General features: G+C 48.8%; 1 protein-coding gene across 1 annotated transcript in view; it reads right to left on the reverse strand.

The window, feature by feature from the left end:
- Nucleotides 1-13,268: 13,268 nt before the first annotated feature.
- PTGFRN (prostaglandin F2 receptor inhibitor) overlaps nucleotides 13,269-17,163 on the reverse strand; it is a 78,867-nt gene continuing 74,972 nt past the window's right edge. Inside the window, exons 8-9 of the mRNA XM_032881337.1 lie at nucleotides 15,324-15,629; nucleotides 13,269-13,830 (exon numbers count right to left, since the gene is read on the reverse strand). Of these exons, the coding sequence (XP_032737228.1) occupies nucleotides 13,664-13,830; nucleotides 15,324-15,629 (473 nt within the window). The 3' untranslated portion in view covers nucleotides 13,269-13,663. The remainder of the gene's footprint in view (nucleotides 13,831-15,323; nucleotides 15,630-17,163) is intronic.

Genomic DNA, 17,163 nt, shown 5'->3' on the forward strand with positions numbered 1-17,163 from the left:
TGAGTGACAAACGCTGTGCTCTCGCTACAAAGGTAAAGAGGAAGCAATGGTGTGGTTTGCAGCACACTGGGAAACACAGATGGCTTGCAAAGAGCAAAACCGTTTGCATCATATGGTTCTTTGCTAATCATTCGAATCTGGGTGAGAAGACTGAGTGATCTTCATGGGTAAGCAAGCGTATACGGATAAAAATAAGAAAAGATGGGCCTCATCCTGGCTAAATGTGCATCATTAGGTCATGTAGTAAACCAGATCAATAAAAAAAAATCAAGCAGAAATATTCTCTTCTTAATGCTTCCCTCTCCTTCCCCCTTGGGAAGAAGGATCAACATGAATGTGGGGAGATACAAGGTGGTAGTAATGACGATGGTCTCTTGAGCCAGGCTGCCCAGGTTGGCACGCAGGTTCTATTTTCAATAGCTGGGTGATCTTAGAGAAGTTACTGACCCTCCTCTGTAAAACGGAGATATGTACCCCATCAGGCTGTGTGGGTTGAATGAACTCATTCACGTCAAGCACTTAGAACAATACCTGGTACATAGTAAGTGCTCAATGAGTATCAGCAGCCATCATGTGACATTTAAGTATGTCTTCATCTGCCCAAGATGTGCCTGGCACCAAAGATGGAGAGTAAATACCTAAATCTAACAGGTGCCACTGAACCCAGCCCAACTCAATCCTACCTAATCCTGGAAGACAAGACCGTACAAAGAGGAGCTCACCAAAGACATTAGATTTCTAGGTCAAGGCTACATCTAGATGGGCCAATAATAAACTGGTGTGCTTTGGGGCACAGTTTCAGGCATATTCCCGCTCCATCCACCCACCGAACCGTTTTTTTAGTACTTCTATGTGCTGGGTGCTTCGGTAAATTCTGCACCTGTGATGTTAACAACCCAGTCTTTGTTCTCAGGAAGCTTCCACTTCATCAGAGACCCACAGTGCAATGTTGCAAGCACAACCATCAGTGCAGCCCCTAAAAGGAGTGAGAAAGGTTGGGGGACAGGAGGGAAGGGCAGGATGGGTTGGGTTGGGCCAAATGAGACAACTAGGGAGGAAGAGAGGCAGTTACAGCTGGGGGAGAAGCAGCCTAGTGTGAATAATGATGCACAAGCCACCCCCTCCTGTTTGAGTGAAGTTTGAGGTTGGTCTACAGGGTTAGGCTGGGGCAGATGGTACTGGGCCATGCATGCCGAGCCTAGGACCTTGGCCTTTATCCCACAGAAAAGGGGAGATTTGAGGTCTTCTTCTTCTTCTCCTTCTTCCTTTTCTTCTTTAGGAGAATGGCCTGATTGGATTTTTCCTTTTGAATTGAATTCCATGTTGTGTATTGCTAACTAGTTGAAAGATGAGGGAGGGAAGCAAGGCTAGAAGCAGGAAGGCCAGTTACAGGATTTTTGTAGTTTTCCATATAAGCAATGATGAGGTCCTGAATTAAGTCATTTAAGATATTGCAAAGGAATATTGATGCATTTGGAATTACAGGGTAGCCTCTCCAATCTTCTATATGGGATGGTGGAGGCAATCAGGAGCATGACTGGCTCTCACACAAGGTAAGTTAGGAGAGGTGGCCTAGGAGAAATATGAGTGAAGAGGTACGGACATTTGAAGGAGGGAGAGAGCACAGCTGATTCGAGGAAAATGGGAAATCAGGCCAATCTTCAGGGGAAAGGTAACATTTTGAGACTGGACTTACTTTCCCCATGGCCATTATAGTAGAGTAGGGTGACATTCAACAAATTCAGGTCTGGAAGCCTCTAACTTTTACCCCTTTTCAAGTTTTCACTTCCTTCCCTTTTGGTTTTATTTATTAGTGATGATACCTAAAAATTAACCCTCCATGGTCAGTGAAACTACAAATACTAATGTCTTTAGTGAAAAGCTCTGTACTTCCCTTGTCAAGGTACTATGCAAGACTTAGTGGAAGATGAGCCATTCCCTCCAGAAACTTGAAAATTAGCTTAATAAACAACCACAGATAAGAAACAGTAGCCAGTTGGCATGAGCTCTCTCATGTGGGCCTCTCACAGTAACACTTGAGTGCCCTCACAACATGGCGGCTGGCTTCCCCCCCAGATGGAGTGATCCAAGAGAGACAGACCAAGGAGGAAGATGCAGAGCCTTTTATGGACTAGTATCAAAGTTACACACTATCACTTCCGCCTATTCCATCTGTTAAAAGTGAATCACTAAGTCCAGCCCACACTCAAGGGGAGGGAAATTAGGCCATGCCTTTTGAAAGGAGGAGTGTCAAGAATTCATGGATGTATTTTAAAACCACCACAAACCTACTAATGATTTTTAAACATTTTTCCATATGTCCTTTATCATACGTGTGTGTGTGAATATGTATGTATTTGTTCACGACAAAGAAAGAGAAAGGAAGGAAGGAAGAGAGAAAGAGAGAGAGGAAGGGAGAGGGGAAGAGGGGGGAGGGAAAGGAAGGAAGAGTAACCAAATAAGGCAGCATGTGTTGAATCCCCATTTATGGCTCAAACAAGAAATATCCTAAGAGTTAATAGGCTGGAGGGGCTGCTGTAGGCAGGGAGCCGCCATAGGTAATTCAGAAAACACTGGTTTTAAGTAGGTCCTTGGGGGTCTGGTATGATTCAAATAGGAAGAGGAGCGAGGGGAGGAAATTCCAGTAGGGAGAAATGAAATGTACAAAGATACAGAAGCACAAGGTGCAGGTTATACTCAGGGAACAAATAAAGGGTAGTTTACCTTGAATGGGCATTTCACACTACCTCTACAGGCTGCTGACTATAATATCAGTGGGAGCTAAGGTATGGTAATTGGTCCATCGTTTCAGTTGGAGAAATCATGGGTCATCCCCAGGCACCGAAATTTTAGGCAAATACACTGAATCATTTAGTTATTGCTGTAACAGTACACATTATTTTTGTTCTTAAGCCTGTGGGTCACCTGTCCTGGACCAGCCTTGGCTGGCATCCCTCTTCCATCCCTCCAATAGGCTAGCCTGAGCAGGTTTTCATGGTGATGTCAGGGGTCCAAAAGGACTCGTGGAAATACAACAGCACTTTTTAAAGCTTCTCCTTTTATCATGGCTGCTAACACCTCATAGATCAAAGACAGTCACCTGGCCAAGTCCAAATGCAAAAGATGGGTTAACAGGCTGCATCTTTTTAGTGAGGGGAACGGCAAAGCCACAGGGCAAAAGGAGAGATAGAGAACTAGAACGACAGACTCAGTCAGTGCGCTATGTGCACGGCAAAGAGAATTCTTCTAGAAGTGAGCATTGACCACAGAGACAGTCATTGTCAATAATACATCGTATCAGTATTCCTGAAAAACGTGCAACCAAATAAATGCTAGACAACTTCTCATTTCTAGCTTTGCCCCCCCAAGAAAAGAAATTTTTTTCCCCTCTTTCCATTTTAAATGACTTAGTTTCTGCCAAAATTAACGTTGACAGAGTGATGTCGCTTCTTTTCTGGGGCCAAGAACAAAAAAACAAACGAACAATAACAAAAAAACAAGCAGTTTTCTGTTGTCAAAGGGGAAAAAAGAAGAAAGAAAAAATAAAGCCAGAGAGAGAGTGTTATTCTATTACCTTGGCAATCACTGCATTGTAATTGTATCAGCTAAAAAGAATGTAAAAATGCACTTCCTGAGTCAGACGGAGGGAGAGAGCCAGGAATGGACAAAACGACGCAGGAATGTACTAACGAAAAAAATTCTTTCCCAGTTCCTGGAAGATTAAGAAAAAAGAAATGTATTTTCTTTTCCTTCAGATTTGACATGCACAAGTATTCCACAGAAATCCCAGGTATTTTAGCCTCCTCTCCGAAGCATGTAGGCCCAAAACTTATTTCGACAGGGACCTTTTCACATAGGGAATTTTTTTTAATCCTTTTTTTTTTTTTAAAGATTTTATTTATTTATTTGACACACAGAGATCACAAGCAGGCAGAGAGGCAGGCAGAGAGAGGAGGAAGCAGGCTCCCCGCTGAGCAGAGAGCCCGATGTGGGGCTCGATCCCAGGATCCTGGGATCATGACCCGAGCCGAAGGCAGAGGCTTAACCCACTGAGCCACCCAGGCACCCCTCACATAGGCAATTTTACAGAAGAGCTCACATCACCATGTGATGGGTATTACAAATCCCATTTTACAGATGAAGAAACTGAGGCTCAGAAGAATCAACTGGCCAGGACTGTAAGGATAGGAAATGGCTGCCTTCTTGCTCTTGGCTCAGTGCTTTTATTTTTTTTTTTAATATTCATTCCAGTATAATAAATATACAGTGTTATATGTTTCAGATGTAGAAATATAGTGATTCAACAATTCCACACATCACCCAGTGCTTACCATGGTAAGTATACTTCTTAATCCTCATCCTGTTTCACCCATCCCCCACCCACCATCCCTCCGGTGACCATCGGTGTGTTCTCTGGAGTTCAGAGTTTGTGTTTCAGTTTGTCTCTTTTTTCCTTTTTTCTTAAATTCCACACGAGCGAGATATTATGGTATTTGTTTTTCTCCGACTTATTTCACTTAGCATTATACCCTCTAGAGTTATCCATGCTGTTGTAAATGGCAAGATTTCTTTCTTTTTTATGGCTGAGTGATATTCCATGGTGCATACATACCACATCTTCTTTATCCATTCATCTACCGATGGATGCTTGGGCTACTTCCGTAATTCAGCTATTGTAAGTAATGCAGTAAACATAGGAAGGTATATATCTTTTTCAATTCGTGTTTTCATATTCTTTGGGTAAACACCCAGTAGTGGAAATTACTAGATCATAAGGCAATTCTATTTTTAACTTTTGAGGAACGTAGGTACTGTTTTCGGTAGTGGCCGTGCGTTCCCGCCAACGTTGCAAGAGGGCTCCGCTTTCTCCACATCCTCGGGAACACTTGTTTCTTGAGTTGTTGAGTTTAACCATTCTGACAGGTGAAGTGACAGTTTCTTCCCATTGTACCTTCTAGCTTGCCATTCATGATTTCAGAAGGCAGAATGTGTGTGGGATAGAGTGTGACTGGAGGTTGGCAAAGAAAAACCTGGGGTTAGCAGGAAGCTGGGCATGATTCCCCCTGCTTGAGCTCTTCCAATTCAGGGTAAATTGAGAGTCACTCCACATGTGCTGAACTTGCCAAGATACAGGAAGCCCAGCGACTGAGCCCACATTCATGGAACATTAAGCAGTGACCCCACAGGAAGGGATCGCGGTGACCTCAGTCAACGCCCTTGTGGAACAGAGGAAGAAACAGGTCTTCAGCGGGCCCAGCTGTGAGCTGGACCTGGGCTGTGACCTTGCCCCTGAGCTGTGACCTTGCCTCCATAATGGGAGAATGATACCTAGGTCTCTTCCCATTTGCCCTGCTCCACCAAGAGTTAACAACTAGTTAACCTAGACTGAAGAGGTTTTTGAGGTGTGTGGCAACCCCTCCTATCTGTGGGGAAAAAGCCTGAACTGGACTTCTGTGGGCAGAAGCAAAAGCCAGGGTGATGGGTGAGGGTGGGGGTGGAGTTTGGGGGTATAACATGGGGAATAGGGGCACTAGCAGAAGAGAAAGAGCACAGACGGGATTCCTAGACCATTGGCTGTTTCCAGATATTCCCTTGGTAAGGGCTATTCCTTCAATTTCCTACCAGGGATTAAGTGACAGCCAGCCCTGATTTTTGAAAAAGAGAGTGCGGGTGGGGGGCACCTGGTTGACTCAGCTGGTAGAACATGTGACTCTTGATCTCAGGGTTGTGAGCTCCAGCCCCATGCTGGGGGTAGTTTACTTTAGAAAAACACAGAGTGAGGCTCACAATAGGTCCCAAAGAGAGGAGAAAGGGAGAGGAGACAGGAAGCTGGCTTTGCCTGGGCTCTGGGTCCCTCCTACACCCTCAGATACAGATGCCCATAAAGTAGCTCAGGTGTCTCCTACCCTACTCAATAGCCACATTTTCTCCCTAGCTTCATACTACGTCTTTCCCCTCCTCTTCAAACTTCTAATGGTTTCCCAGTGTCCTGTTTTCTGTTTGATTTCCTAACTCACCGCCACCTCGGCCCACTGCAATCCTGGGTGGTTCACACAAACATCCACGGTCACAATGGTGGACACGGCTCGGTTCTGCCCTATGCTCCGTCTTTGGGGGCACCAGGTATGCGCCCCCACCGGCAAACCTGCTTGCAATTCTTTCCATCCTCCTCTGATGGCACTCTCTCCAGGATCCTTCCTCAGCCCCACTGGGCCCCTTCTCACTGGATCCTCCTCCCAGCTCACTCCAACACTGTGGTCTTCTCCTGGGCTCTCAGCAGCCCTTTGCTCCGCACGCTGCTCTCATCCCCCATCTGTCTGCTGACAACCACAGATACACGTCCAACCCTGTCTTCTCCCTTCAGTGCCAGACCAGCCACCTAGCTGGTGTGGAACATCTCCATTCGAAGGTCCCCCAGGAAACTCAAACTGGAGTCTGACCCTGAAAGCCTTGTCTTCTCTCATTGGTGGTGTCCATCGTGGTTGGATGAACCAATATCCTCCCAGATCCACGCTTGGCCTCCACACTCCACATCTACTTCTTCCTCAAATCTTTTGTGAACTCATCCTACCTGTTGCTGTCACAACCAAGGGTCTCAATTTTTCTGCTGGATGAACACAGTTCAACTCATCTTCTGGCCTTGCTTGCACACCCTAGTCCCTACTACCAGAACAATCAAACATGTCAACATTGCCACGCAGTCTCCTGATTAAGGTGTTCCAGTGGCTCCCCAGATATTTCTAGAAGATTGAGTCCAAACTCCTTGACTTGACCTTTACAAGTTGGCCCTTACAAACTCTCCCACCACCTTGCCCTTCAGACACAGAACCACTTGTACTCCACTTGTACTCCTCCCAACCTGTGCTATCCCCACTGCTTCGAACCTTGCCCCCTTCTTACCTGGGAAATGCCTGTTCATTCAAGAAACTTAAAAATCTAGGTTTGTAGATTGTATAATTGTTATATGATAATAACATAATTATTTCGTGCCTCCTTCTCCTACAAGACCATCAATTTCATAATGACAGGGTCCAGTGCTTACTCATCTTTCTATCTGTTCAACAAATACTTGCTGAGAGCTTAAAATACTCGGGCACTGCCGCTGGTGTACTGATTTAGAATACGTACAGTCATTCCCCCCTGCCTTGTCCACAGCTTCACTTCGTGCAGTCAACTGCAGCCTTCTGGAAGCAGATGATCCTCCTCCTGTCATGTCATCAAGAGGTCAGGAACAGCCTAACGCTACGCCCCAGTGTTTACATCATTCACCTCATCACACAGGCCTGGTACCATCTCACATCATCACAAGAAAGGTGAGTACAGGACAGTAAGATACTGTGAGAGACAGAAAAACCACGTTTGCTAGTTCTATTATTGTATATTGTTGTAATTGTTCTATTTTATTAGTAGTTATTACTGTTAACTTCTTACCCTAATTATAAGTTAAACTGTATCTAGGTACTTATAGGAGAAAAACATCGTAAATAGTAAATACAGGGTTTGGTCCTATCTGGGATTTTGGGCATCCACTGGGGGTCCTGGAATGTGTCCTCTGCAAGTAAGGGGGGGGCACTAGCGTGCAGACTTTGGAGTCAGAAAGGTCTGCGTTCAAATCTTACTTCATTTGAGCAAATTAATGTCTGTCTTAATCTCCTTATCTCTGAGAATGGGAACTGTAACAGTAGGAACTCCATTATCTGAGGTAATTAGAGCTGTTAATCGATGAACAGAATAGGTCAGGTGAAGCTGAGAACTGTAGGAGGATTCCTGTGTATCTGACACAGGTATTCTCACCTCAACCAACACACTCATTCACCAATCTCTGGACATAGGCCTAGGTCTTTCCTTTGGGTAGGGGTCTGCTGTCCCGAGGCTCCTGTCCCATCCCTGTGTAAATCAAACCTATCATGTCTTGTCATGTTCAGCTTTGGGCACCTGGGTGGCTCGGTCTTTAAGTGTCTGCCTTCGGCTCAGGTCATGGTCCCAAGGCCCTGGGATGGAGTCCCTCACCAGGCTCCCTACTCAGCGGGCAGCCTGCTTCTCCCTCTCCCCCTCGGCTACCCCCCAACTTGTGCTGTCAAATAAATAAAAGCTTAAAAAAAAAAAGGCAATTTGCCTCTGTTGAGTCTTTCCAGAGAATTCTTCTCACATTTACCAACACCAGGTTAGGAAGTGGAGCTGGTGTGCTGAATCAAGAATACGTAGGGTATGACCTGCTGCAGGAGGGGGCACAAGCCACGCACACGGGGTCAGCAGGGAGCTTCCTCAGCACCCATGCTCCCCAGGGCCGTTCTGATGGAAGGGGTAGTTTCAGTGCGCTCAGACGGAGGAAGTCAAGTCACAGGATTTGTTGCTTACACATCCCAGCAATAGGGCCAGGGGCAACAAGCTGGGGTGAGGGTAGCCCCCCATGCCAGGTCATGAGGGAGCAGGAGACAGAGAGCAGGGTGGCAAGCACCTATTATTAAGGAGCGTGGGGGAGAGGTCACTAACTTCTCGTGGGCCTGAACCTAAGTGGTTATTTTATTTTTATTTATTTATTTTTAAAGATTTTATTTATTTATTTGAGAGAGAGAATGAGCATGAGAATTGGGAGGGTCAGAGGGAGAAGCAGATTCCCTGCCCAGCAGAGAGCCCAGTATGGGACTCGATCCCGAGACTCCAGGATCATGACCTGAGCCAAAGGCAGTCGCTTAACCAACTGAGCCATCCAGGCGTCCCTAAGTGGTTATTTTAAAAGGTACCCGGGGAAAAGCAAAGCAGGAACTCATAGCAGGATCCCTAAACAACAGTCCTTAGCTAAGTGTCCAGATTCTGGGCGTGGGTGGTGGTGTCCCTCGTAAAATGCCCAGGCATCTCCTCACAACACCTGTTTGGCACTCACATCTCACTGGAGCACGTGCTATGGAGTGGGTCTGTGTAAATGAGTCAGCAGGACCGCTGGTGACTCCAAAGAACGGAGAGGACTCAGGCGAACACCAGCTCCGCGGGTGGAGCTCAGGTGTGCCCGAGCAGCAGAGAAGCCTCGGGGTAGTGAGCGCATCAATCATGTCATTCTGTACTGTTTTTTGAGGCTTTGATATCTAGGGCCTCATTGATCCCGGGGACTGCCTGTCCCGGAGCTCGCCAGTTCCTAGAGAGAGGAACGGACGCACCGTGAGCACGCCTTTCACGCCACGGATCCGGAGCCCACAGTTCTGCTACCTTCTCCATTGGGGCTTCCACTCAGGACCACTGTCCCCCGCCCTGCTCATCTCAGGACCAGGTACCAGAAAACTAAGGACAACCCCTGCACCCCAGAACCCACTGAAATGATCCAGACGAATCATCCCTAAGCCTGAGGGCCCTGACTCACCTGTCCTTCCCGTGAAAACCACAAAAAAGGCTGCTGCCCATCCTTTACCCTCCCTCTGCCTCCTGATGGCCGCTGGCCTTTCCTGTGTGGCCTCCCGGACTGTGGCACGGTGTGCTCCCTCCTCTTGGAATCTATGAGGAGAACACTATCTTTGTTCTGCTATCCCTGAGTTACCCGATAACAACAAAACCTGTATTTTAAAAAACAGGGTGCCACACGCCCTGGGCTGTGGTCCAAGGAACGGAGCAGCTTCTCTCTGAAGATCTAGCTGCATGAAGAGCAGTGCATGGATAGGCCGTGTGGACCTTCTACGTGTCCGGAACTGCCAATCTCTCAGCCAGGTTAGAAACTAGGACACTGCCCCAGCCCCTGCAGACCTCACCATGAGAGATGCTCCCTGCCCAGGACACATACGGGGCCCACAGTGAAGGGGGGCGGCCAGCAGGGAATCGGGGTTCTCAGTGTTCTCTCCTGTCCGGGCTCTGGAAGCTGGTGGCCCGGGAAGGAACACTGTCCTTACTTCACAGGGGATGGCACCTCCTGGACCAGTTTGGCTCCAGACTGGGTCATGAGTCAGAAGAGCCATTGTGCTCCTGTCATGATACGGTCACAGAACCCTGGGTGTCTGTTTCCTCAGCCACAGAGAGGAACAACATCTAACTTCCCGCTTTCATGATCAAAGACCCGTAAGGTCATGAGAATTCACCAAAGAGCCAGGGAACTGTGCTAGGTAACAGGACCCGGGCCCACAGCTTTCTGCTCGGCAGGGATCCAGTGCGGCTCCTGTTAAATCCACTCAGGGAGAACCTCCAGCGTGATGCCAGCATTCAGAGAGCCTGGAAGGTGCTGGAGATGTCCCCTGGAATTCAGCCATGGTCCCTCACGCAGAGGAGAAGACAGGGCAAGGAGACCAAGATCAAGTTCCTCACACAACTTCAATTAAATTAAACTTCCTTTAATGAAATAAAAAACAGATGGTGCATTGCATAATATTTGTGGTCACAGTATAAAACAATACAATTAGTTCATATAACATCGGATATGGACAAAAATACACAAGACCCTTTCTTTGTTTACACGAAATCGGCAGATCCTTATGTGCCACGCTAAGAAAGACAGAAAGTCACCCTTTTTTTTTTTTTAATCTTAGTGATCTGCACACAATATTTATCACTGAGAATTTGCTCCAACAGCAGAGGAGAACTTACCCAAATTCTAGTTCCCTTCTTCCTCTGTTGTCCTCGGTGAAGCTAAAAAAAGAAAAAGTTTTCTGAAAGTAGCAAGTTGTGTAGTATTGCTTATTATTCCTGCCAAAAAGGCTCAGTCTTTGGCTCACAGATGTCAGTGACAAAATCATGGCTGCAGACAGTCTGCAAAGCAAGAAGCAAGAGCCACGGGGGAAAACAGACAAGGGTCTGAGTGGCAGGGGCATCATTTGCCAGGATCTTAGGGGAAAAGCCACATGGGTGGGGAGGGGAAAAAAATACACAAATAAGTAAATTTCTAAATTAAGATTTAAATCCAGTTGGTGAATCAGAGTTCCACCGTCCCATGAAAAAAATCTGAAAAGTTGTTAAAAAGTCAGAGTTTGCTTTTTTTGCTTTTCTTTTTTTAAAGCGAAAAGTGTATGTAAACATTACAAAGTAAACAATTTAAAGTAATTTCAAGGCTTCTATCTGAACATAGCTTAGGCTCTTTCTGGGGGTATTTTTGTGATTAGGGAAAAAAAAAAACTTTTTAAAAAGTTTCTTTTTGTTAAGAAGTGCAATCTCATCCATGTGAATTGTGGCTAGGTTCTTCTTCCATTCCTATAAGTGCTTCTGGCAGGAACAACTTCCAGAAGAGCACTTTGTGGGGAGCCCTATTTGGTACAGTGACAGAGTGTATCTAAGACTTTTAAAAGGACACACATTCCAAGCCCTGGGATCTCTTCCTCCTCTGGACCAGCCCCTCCAGGCGACTTGCTGTTGGGCCCGATGATCAGAGGACGGGGTTGGGGGCCGTGCCTGAACAACCCCAGCCTTGAGCTACAAGGTCAGTTTGAAAGGAGAAGGTAGAGTGCATGAGCACAGGTTACTTCTCCTCCTGCCAAGTGTCTGCTGTGACTCATCGATGGTCTCACATCCACCTGGGGCCACCTGGTCACATGCACGGCTAGGTACCCTTTCCTCTACCAACGAGGGCTTGCACTACAATAATCCTGAATCTTCTTATAGGACTGATAAGTGTGTGGGCTCAAAGGGCACTGGTGTCACTAACATAGCACCTGTGAATAAATGTACTCTCTTTAATTCCCGTATATACAGTCACCTGTGACCCACCTCCTCTGACATCGCATAGGCAAGAAATGACAGGTGGAAAAGACCCGAACCTAGCGCCTCAAGGCCTTGCCCTCTTTCTCTGGTCGTCTGTGCTCTGGTGGGGCGGATGCTGGGCCTGGATGCATCTGCGCCATTACTCTTAGCACAGTGTCCACCACGAGGGGTCCCCTAGGTGGGCAGAACCAAAAGGGGGAAGCTGGGTGGTGATCTGCACCTCCCCCCTTCCCGGGGTGGGGGGAGGGGAGACTTGGTGACAAGGGCAGAATGGATTTCGGGCAGCACAGTGAGGGAAGTGGAGGGGACGATGGTGAGCTGGGGGGGGTGGGGGAGTGTGGCTCGTCCGGCCCATTGTGACAAAGAGCCACACATGAATGGCCATCATTTTGTATGACTTTATTGCTCAAAACAAACGAATCTTTTTTTCCCTTGGGAAGACAGAGCAGTGTTAGACCCGTCAGAGCTGGGATAAAAGCAGAGAGGATTGCAATGTGGGCCATGAGTCACCAGTGGGCCTCAGAAAACCCCACTGGGATGCTTCTGAGAGGCCAGTGCTGTGCAGGGGCAGATGCCTTGGGGAGCGGAGGATCTCTTTTGGTCTGTGTCCTACTCCTGGTACAAGCAATCGGGCAAAACAGATTGCTCTCAGATCTACTTTGTAGGCTGTTCACGCTGCAGTAAATTGCTGGTTTCCTCCGTGCTCCTAACAGGAAAGCAAACCTATCACAAAGCATACCCTTCCTCGCTAACCCCCTGCAGGGGATCTTACAAAGACTTGAAGGACTGAAAAGGTCATGGAAAATGCATGGTTTTCTTCCAGGTAATTTCTGATTCTGTGAAGGCAGACAGTCTTGCAAACAGCAACACACCTTCACGTGAAGGAGCCCAAGCAGCCCGTGAAGGACATGGGGCATCCATGGGGGCCACAGGCGGTCCCTGGGTGGCCAAAGCCTCTGCCGCCCACAAAGGGCAGGAAGGGGGGACGGGGACAGCTCCCCCTCTCCAGACACAGCCCTGGCACCACCACCCCACCCGGCACGAGCTGCGGACATCCAACTCCCAGGACCCTCTTCCCCTCTCCCCGGGGCCCCCTGAGGCACAGTAGCCTCGGAAGCACTGCAGTGAGTACCTCCTTCTCTCGTTCCCCAACCTCCCCCTCCTTGAGGACCTCCTTACTGCCCTGGACAGAGGTGGCTGTGTACTTTTCTTCATATTCATACTCATTCTTAAGGCTAAGGTGGCAAGATAAGGTGCTTGGTGGAGAGCCAAATTCTAGATTCCAGGGCCATGTCAGGGCCATGTCAGCACACTCGCATAAAAGCAAATACCAAAGAAATGGAAAGGGGGCAGAGAAGCATTAAAAATTTTAAAAAATTTAAAAAGAAAGAAAAAAAAGAAAGCATTTGGGCTCAGTAAGAAGTTACATACTGCAAGTTTAGATTTCAAATGTCCTCTAAGCCCCTGAAAATCCGGGGTGGGTAGGGTGGTAAAAGCCACCAGTTAGCCTTCAGCACAGGCCTGTGTGGGGCAGAGGGCGGCGCTGGCAGCGCTCCTAACACAGGCCCCCTATGTGGAAGCTGGCTCCGGCGGGCAACTCCGTCCTCCCCCAGCCCCAAGATCAAGAACTCTGAGAGCCATCATCCTTCCTCCCCGCAACCCCTTGAAACCAAACAGACGAACACACACAGGTCAGAGATCTATAAACCGGCAGGAGAAAAAAATTAGACGAAAGGGGTAACCATTAAAAAGCCGCAGCTGGGAAAACACACACGCGATTGTTCTACCAGAAAGTGCCGTGGGGAGAAGAGCCGTGTGCTGGTAAACGTGTCCGCGCTCAGGACTGGACATGCAGAGAAGAGAGCGCGCCAGGTCCCACCTGAGATTAGAGAGGACTGGGTTTGAGTATCACACACTGCACGTGAAAAGCTTGCTGTCCTCTTCCGGCCCCGAGGGCTCCGATGCCGGCCGGTGGCCGCTCCCTGGCCGGGCCCTAGTCCATCTCCATGGACATGAGCCGGCGCCGCTCACGCCTCGTCTCCTGGACCTCCTTCTTGCAGCACCAGTGCGAGCTGCAGTACCCGATGAGGCAGGACAGGAGCCCGATGATGGTGGACAGGCCCACGCCGATCAGCAGCGGGTACTTGAAGGCATTCAGCACTGGGAGGGACGGAGCAAGGGGATTCGAGGTCAGTGGTGCTGGAGGCAGACACCAGAAGCCCACTGCCTGCAACCCTCCCTCCCCACAGGACAGATAACCACCCCCCAAATACCCACCCCCCAGGGGACTGGAGCTCTATCCAGCACCTAGCACAGTGCTCTTAGAGACAGGAGCCCCCTTATCTATGCACAAAGTGAACAGATCACACCCCACCCAGCTCTGTGGGGGAGAAACAAAAAACCAGGAAAAAGAATTCATTTGATGTCTTTGAATGTCAACTTGCTTTTTAGGGTTTTGGCAGGAGATGGATTTTTAAAAGTCAGGATAAGGGCATCGCGCATACAGCAGCAGATGAAGCCTTAAAAAAACGTTCATAAATCAATTCTCTGCATCAAATAACTGAAGTGTGCTCGGGGAGCTATTTTAAGTAACACTATAGTAAATTATCTAGCAAAGTGAATAATCGCTCCCTTGTTTGGGAATCTGGGTTTTCGTATGGAGCTACCCCATGCGAGGAATTTCTAAGATGCAAACAGGGTCTAAGTGAAGAAGTTTCAGGAAGGCACAAACACCGTACAGATCGCATGCATTCAAATCCCAAGTCTCTTCTCCCAGACGCACCAGCCCTCCTTGGGCGGATGCCGGCACGCCAACGGCTGCCTGACATTTCACGTGGCTCACCTTCCGGAACAGCCCGACACAAGATGGTTACCCCATTGTACGAAAGAGGAAACAAAGGACCACGAAAGTGAAGTCATCTGTGGACAAGCTGGGGTTTCGATTTCAGTCTCCCCCAAACTGACAGCCCATCAGAGAAACACACTCCAAGGCCCCTCCCAACCCTCGAAGGTGCTGGGGCTTTAATGCTCTCCATGGAATTTCCCTATTAACATGGACTCTGAAGCTTTTCACAGAGAAGACCGGTGTCTCACTAGCCAAGGAACAACTGGCCCCACTCTGGGATGTTTGGGGAACAGAGGGGTGGGAAGGGCGCCCTCTGACAACCGAGTTAGAATGAGTCTGGCGGCAAAGCCCCCTTCCCATCTCAGGGGCCTGGAGAAAACCCCGTCTATGCTAATGACAACAGGCAGAGCCTCCCGTGTCCAAGAAGCAAAACCAGGAGGAAGACAGGAGGGGCAGGAAGCCACTCACTGCCTCTGCTAGGGACCTGAACCCACTCTCTCGATGACATTCTCTGCCTCTGCCTGGCATAATCCAGGCCAACCCTTTGACAAGGAAAGTGGGTTTGCACAGAAGTTAGAGAAAGCATCAGAAATCTCTCTGGGAAGTCTCAAAATCACTTCCCAGGGGTGCCTCCTGTGGGCGATACCACAGCTGGGGAAACAGCACGGCCTGTGTGTGCTCCCTTGGGGTCCAGGTCCGGGCCAGGTCTGGAGCAAGCAGGACGTGTGGTGGCACGGTCTCAGACGGTGGCCACCTGATCCCATCAGGTGCGGCCCAGCCCAGAGACTTCGCTGCATATCATTCTTACCATCCATCTTCACAGTTACAAAGATGGGCTTGGAGTAGATCTCAGCCTCCTTCTGCCAGGAACCCGTCGGGGACTTGACCCACGGAGTCACAGAGCAGTAGTAGTTGCCAAAGTCCTGGTCCTCAGAGCCGTGAACTTGCAGCAAGAATTCCAGCACGCTCACACGCTCCAGGCTGAGCTCGCTCTTCCCGTCTCTCTCTGCCGTGGCCACGATCCCCTTCCGATCGAGAGAAGACAGGAGGACAGGAGCCTTGTCCAGACCGAAGGAGTGCACCGCAAACCAGGACACATCAAAGGCCATGTCGTCTGTGGATGACAGACCAAGCCGGAACCCTGAGTCCGTGCAACCAGCAGAAATCGCACGTGTGGCTAACACACGCGTCACATCACCGGGGGCCAGCATGGCTCACCACGCCTTAGGCCAGGCCAGCCCCACGATGAAGGCACTGTCACACTCCCCACCACGGTGGGCCCAACACCTCGTTCCAGGTCACAGAGCCAGGAGCAGCACAACACGCAGCTTCGCCCAGGGACTGAAGCTCCAGAGTCCTCCCTCTTAACCATGCCGCCACCACCACCTAACCTAAGACACACCCAAAACCATCTCCCGCAGGGATCATAGGATATAAAGGGGCTAGGCGGTGACAACCTCAAAGCAGGGTCCTCTGACATGTCAGGCAGAAGAGCCCAAGACTGGAGGACACTAATGAAGTTAAGAATGAAAGGTACATAAAGTGAACCAGACAAAATTTAGAGTCATCGCAGGTTAGGGGTTTCTTATTTGTTTTGCGGTCTTGGGGTTTTTGGGTTTTTTTTTAGATTTTATTTATTTACTTATCGGAGAGAGAGAGACAGAGAATGAGGGAGAAGCAGGCTTCCCGCTGAGCGGGGAGCCCAATACGGGGCTACATCCCAGGACCCTAGGATCACGACCTGAGCCAAAGGCAGATGCTTAACTGACTGAGCCACCCAGGCACCCCAACAGTTTGGGTTTTATTGTTCATTGTGTTTTTTCCCCTGCAGATGTGCTTAAGTTCAAAACAAGAGGAAAACACGTCCAGCTGAGAAAGTGGAACACGTTAACAGTCCCAGAAAGGAGGCTGCTGCATCTCAAAGGACTCTGCGAAGTTAAGGTTCTAACAGCTTCAAACAAATGAACATGGGCACAGGAGAAGGAAGACTCTGGCATGTGAAGACGGAGGACACAGCGTAAGCCCCTGACCTCTTCTCTTAGCCATTCCCTAATGTCACCTGCCATGTTGGGCCTGGGGCGCATTCAGCAGGCAAGGAAGGACGGCAAGGCCACACACACTTTCTATCTTAAATTCACCTGATAAGGCTTTTTATATAAATGTTAAATGATACCATTTTTGTTACACAAAAAGTAATATTTATTCATTTTGTGAAAATACACTAACAACCTCAAAATCACTATACACCCTCACACCCTCAGGGTGTGCTGCCTTCACGGGCAGGGGCTGCGTGGACCCGGAAGGCAAGAAGTGACAACTGTGTCGCCGATACTCAGGCGCAGAGTCTAGCCCCAGTCCCGCCAGGTGTCATGCAGCTGTGGTCAGCCTGCAGGGCCAGGCTAGTGCGCCAGACTCCTGGCACCAGCCCCTGCTGGCCATGTGGCCTGGACGAGGGACTTAATGCTCTGTGACGTAGTTTCCTCAGCTGGAAAAGGAATACTAACACCTTCGCCCATGGTGAAGTGAGTCATCTCTGCCAAATGCTTAGAACCACATGTGCCTGGCACACAGCACTCACTGCCTGCCCACCACAAGCATCCTTATCTCCACACTACAAGATACCCAGTCCACAACGCTGCTCACAGGGA

This window comes from Lontra canadensis, unplaced genomic scaffold (genome assembly GCF_010015895.1).
Source record: "Lontra canadensis isolate GAN:19392208 unplaced genomic scaffold, GSC_riverotter_1.0 scaffold75, whole genome shotgun sequence".
Taxonomy (NCBI): Eukaryota; Metazoa; Chordata; class Mammalia; order Carnivora; family Mustelidae; genus Lontra; species Lontra canadensis.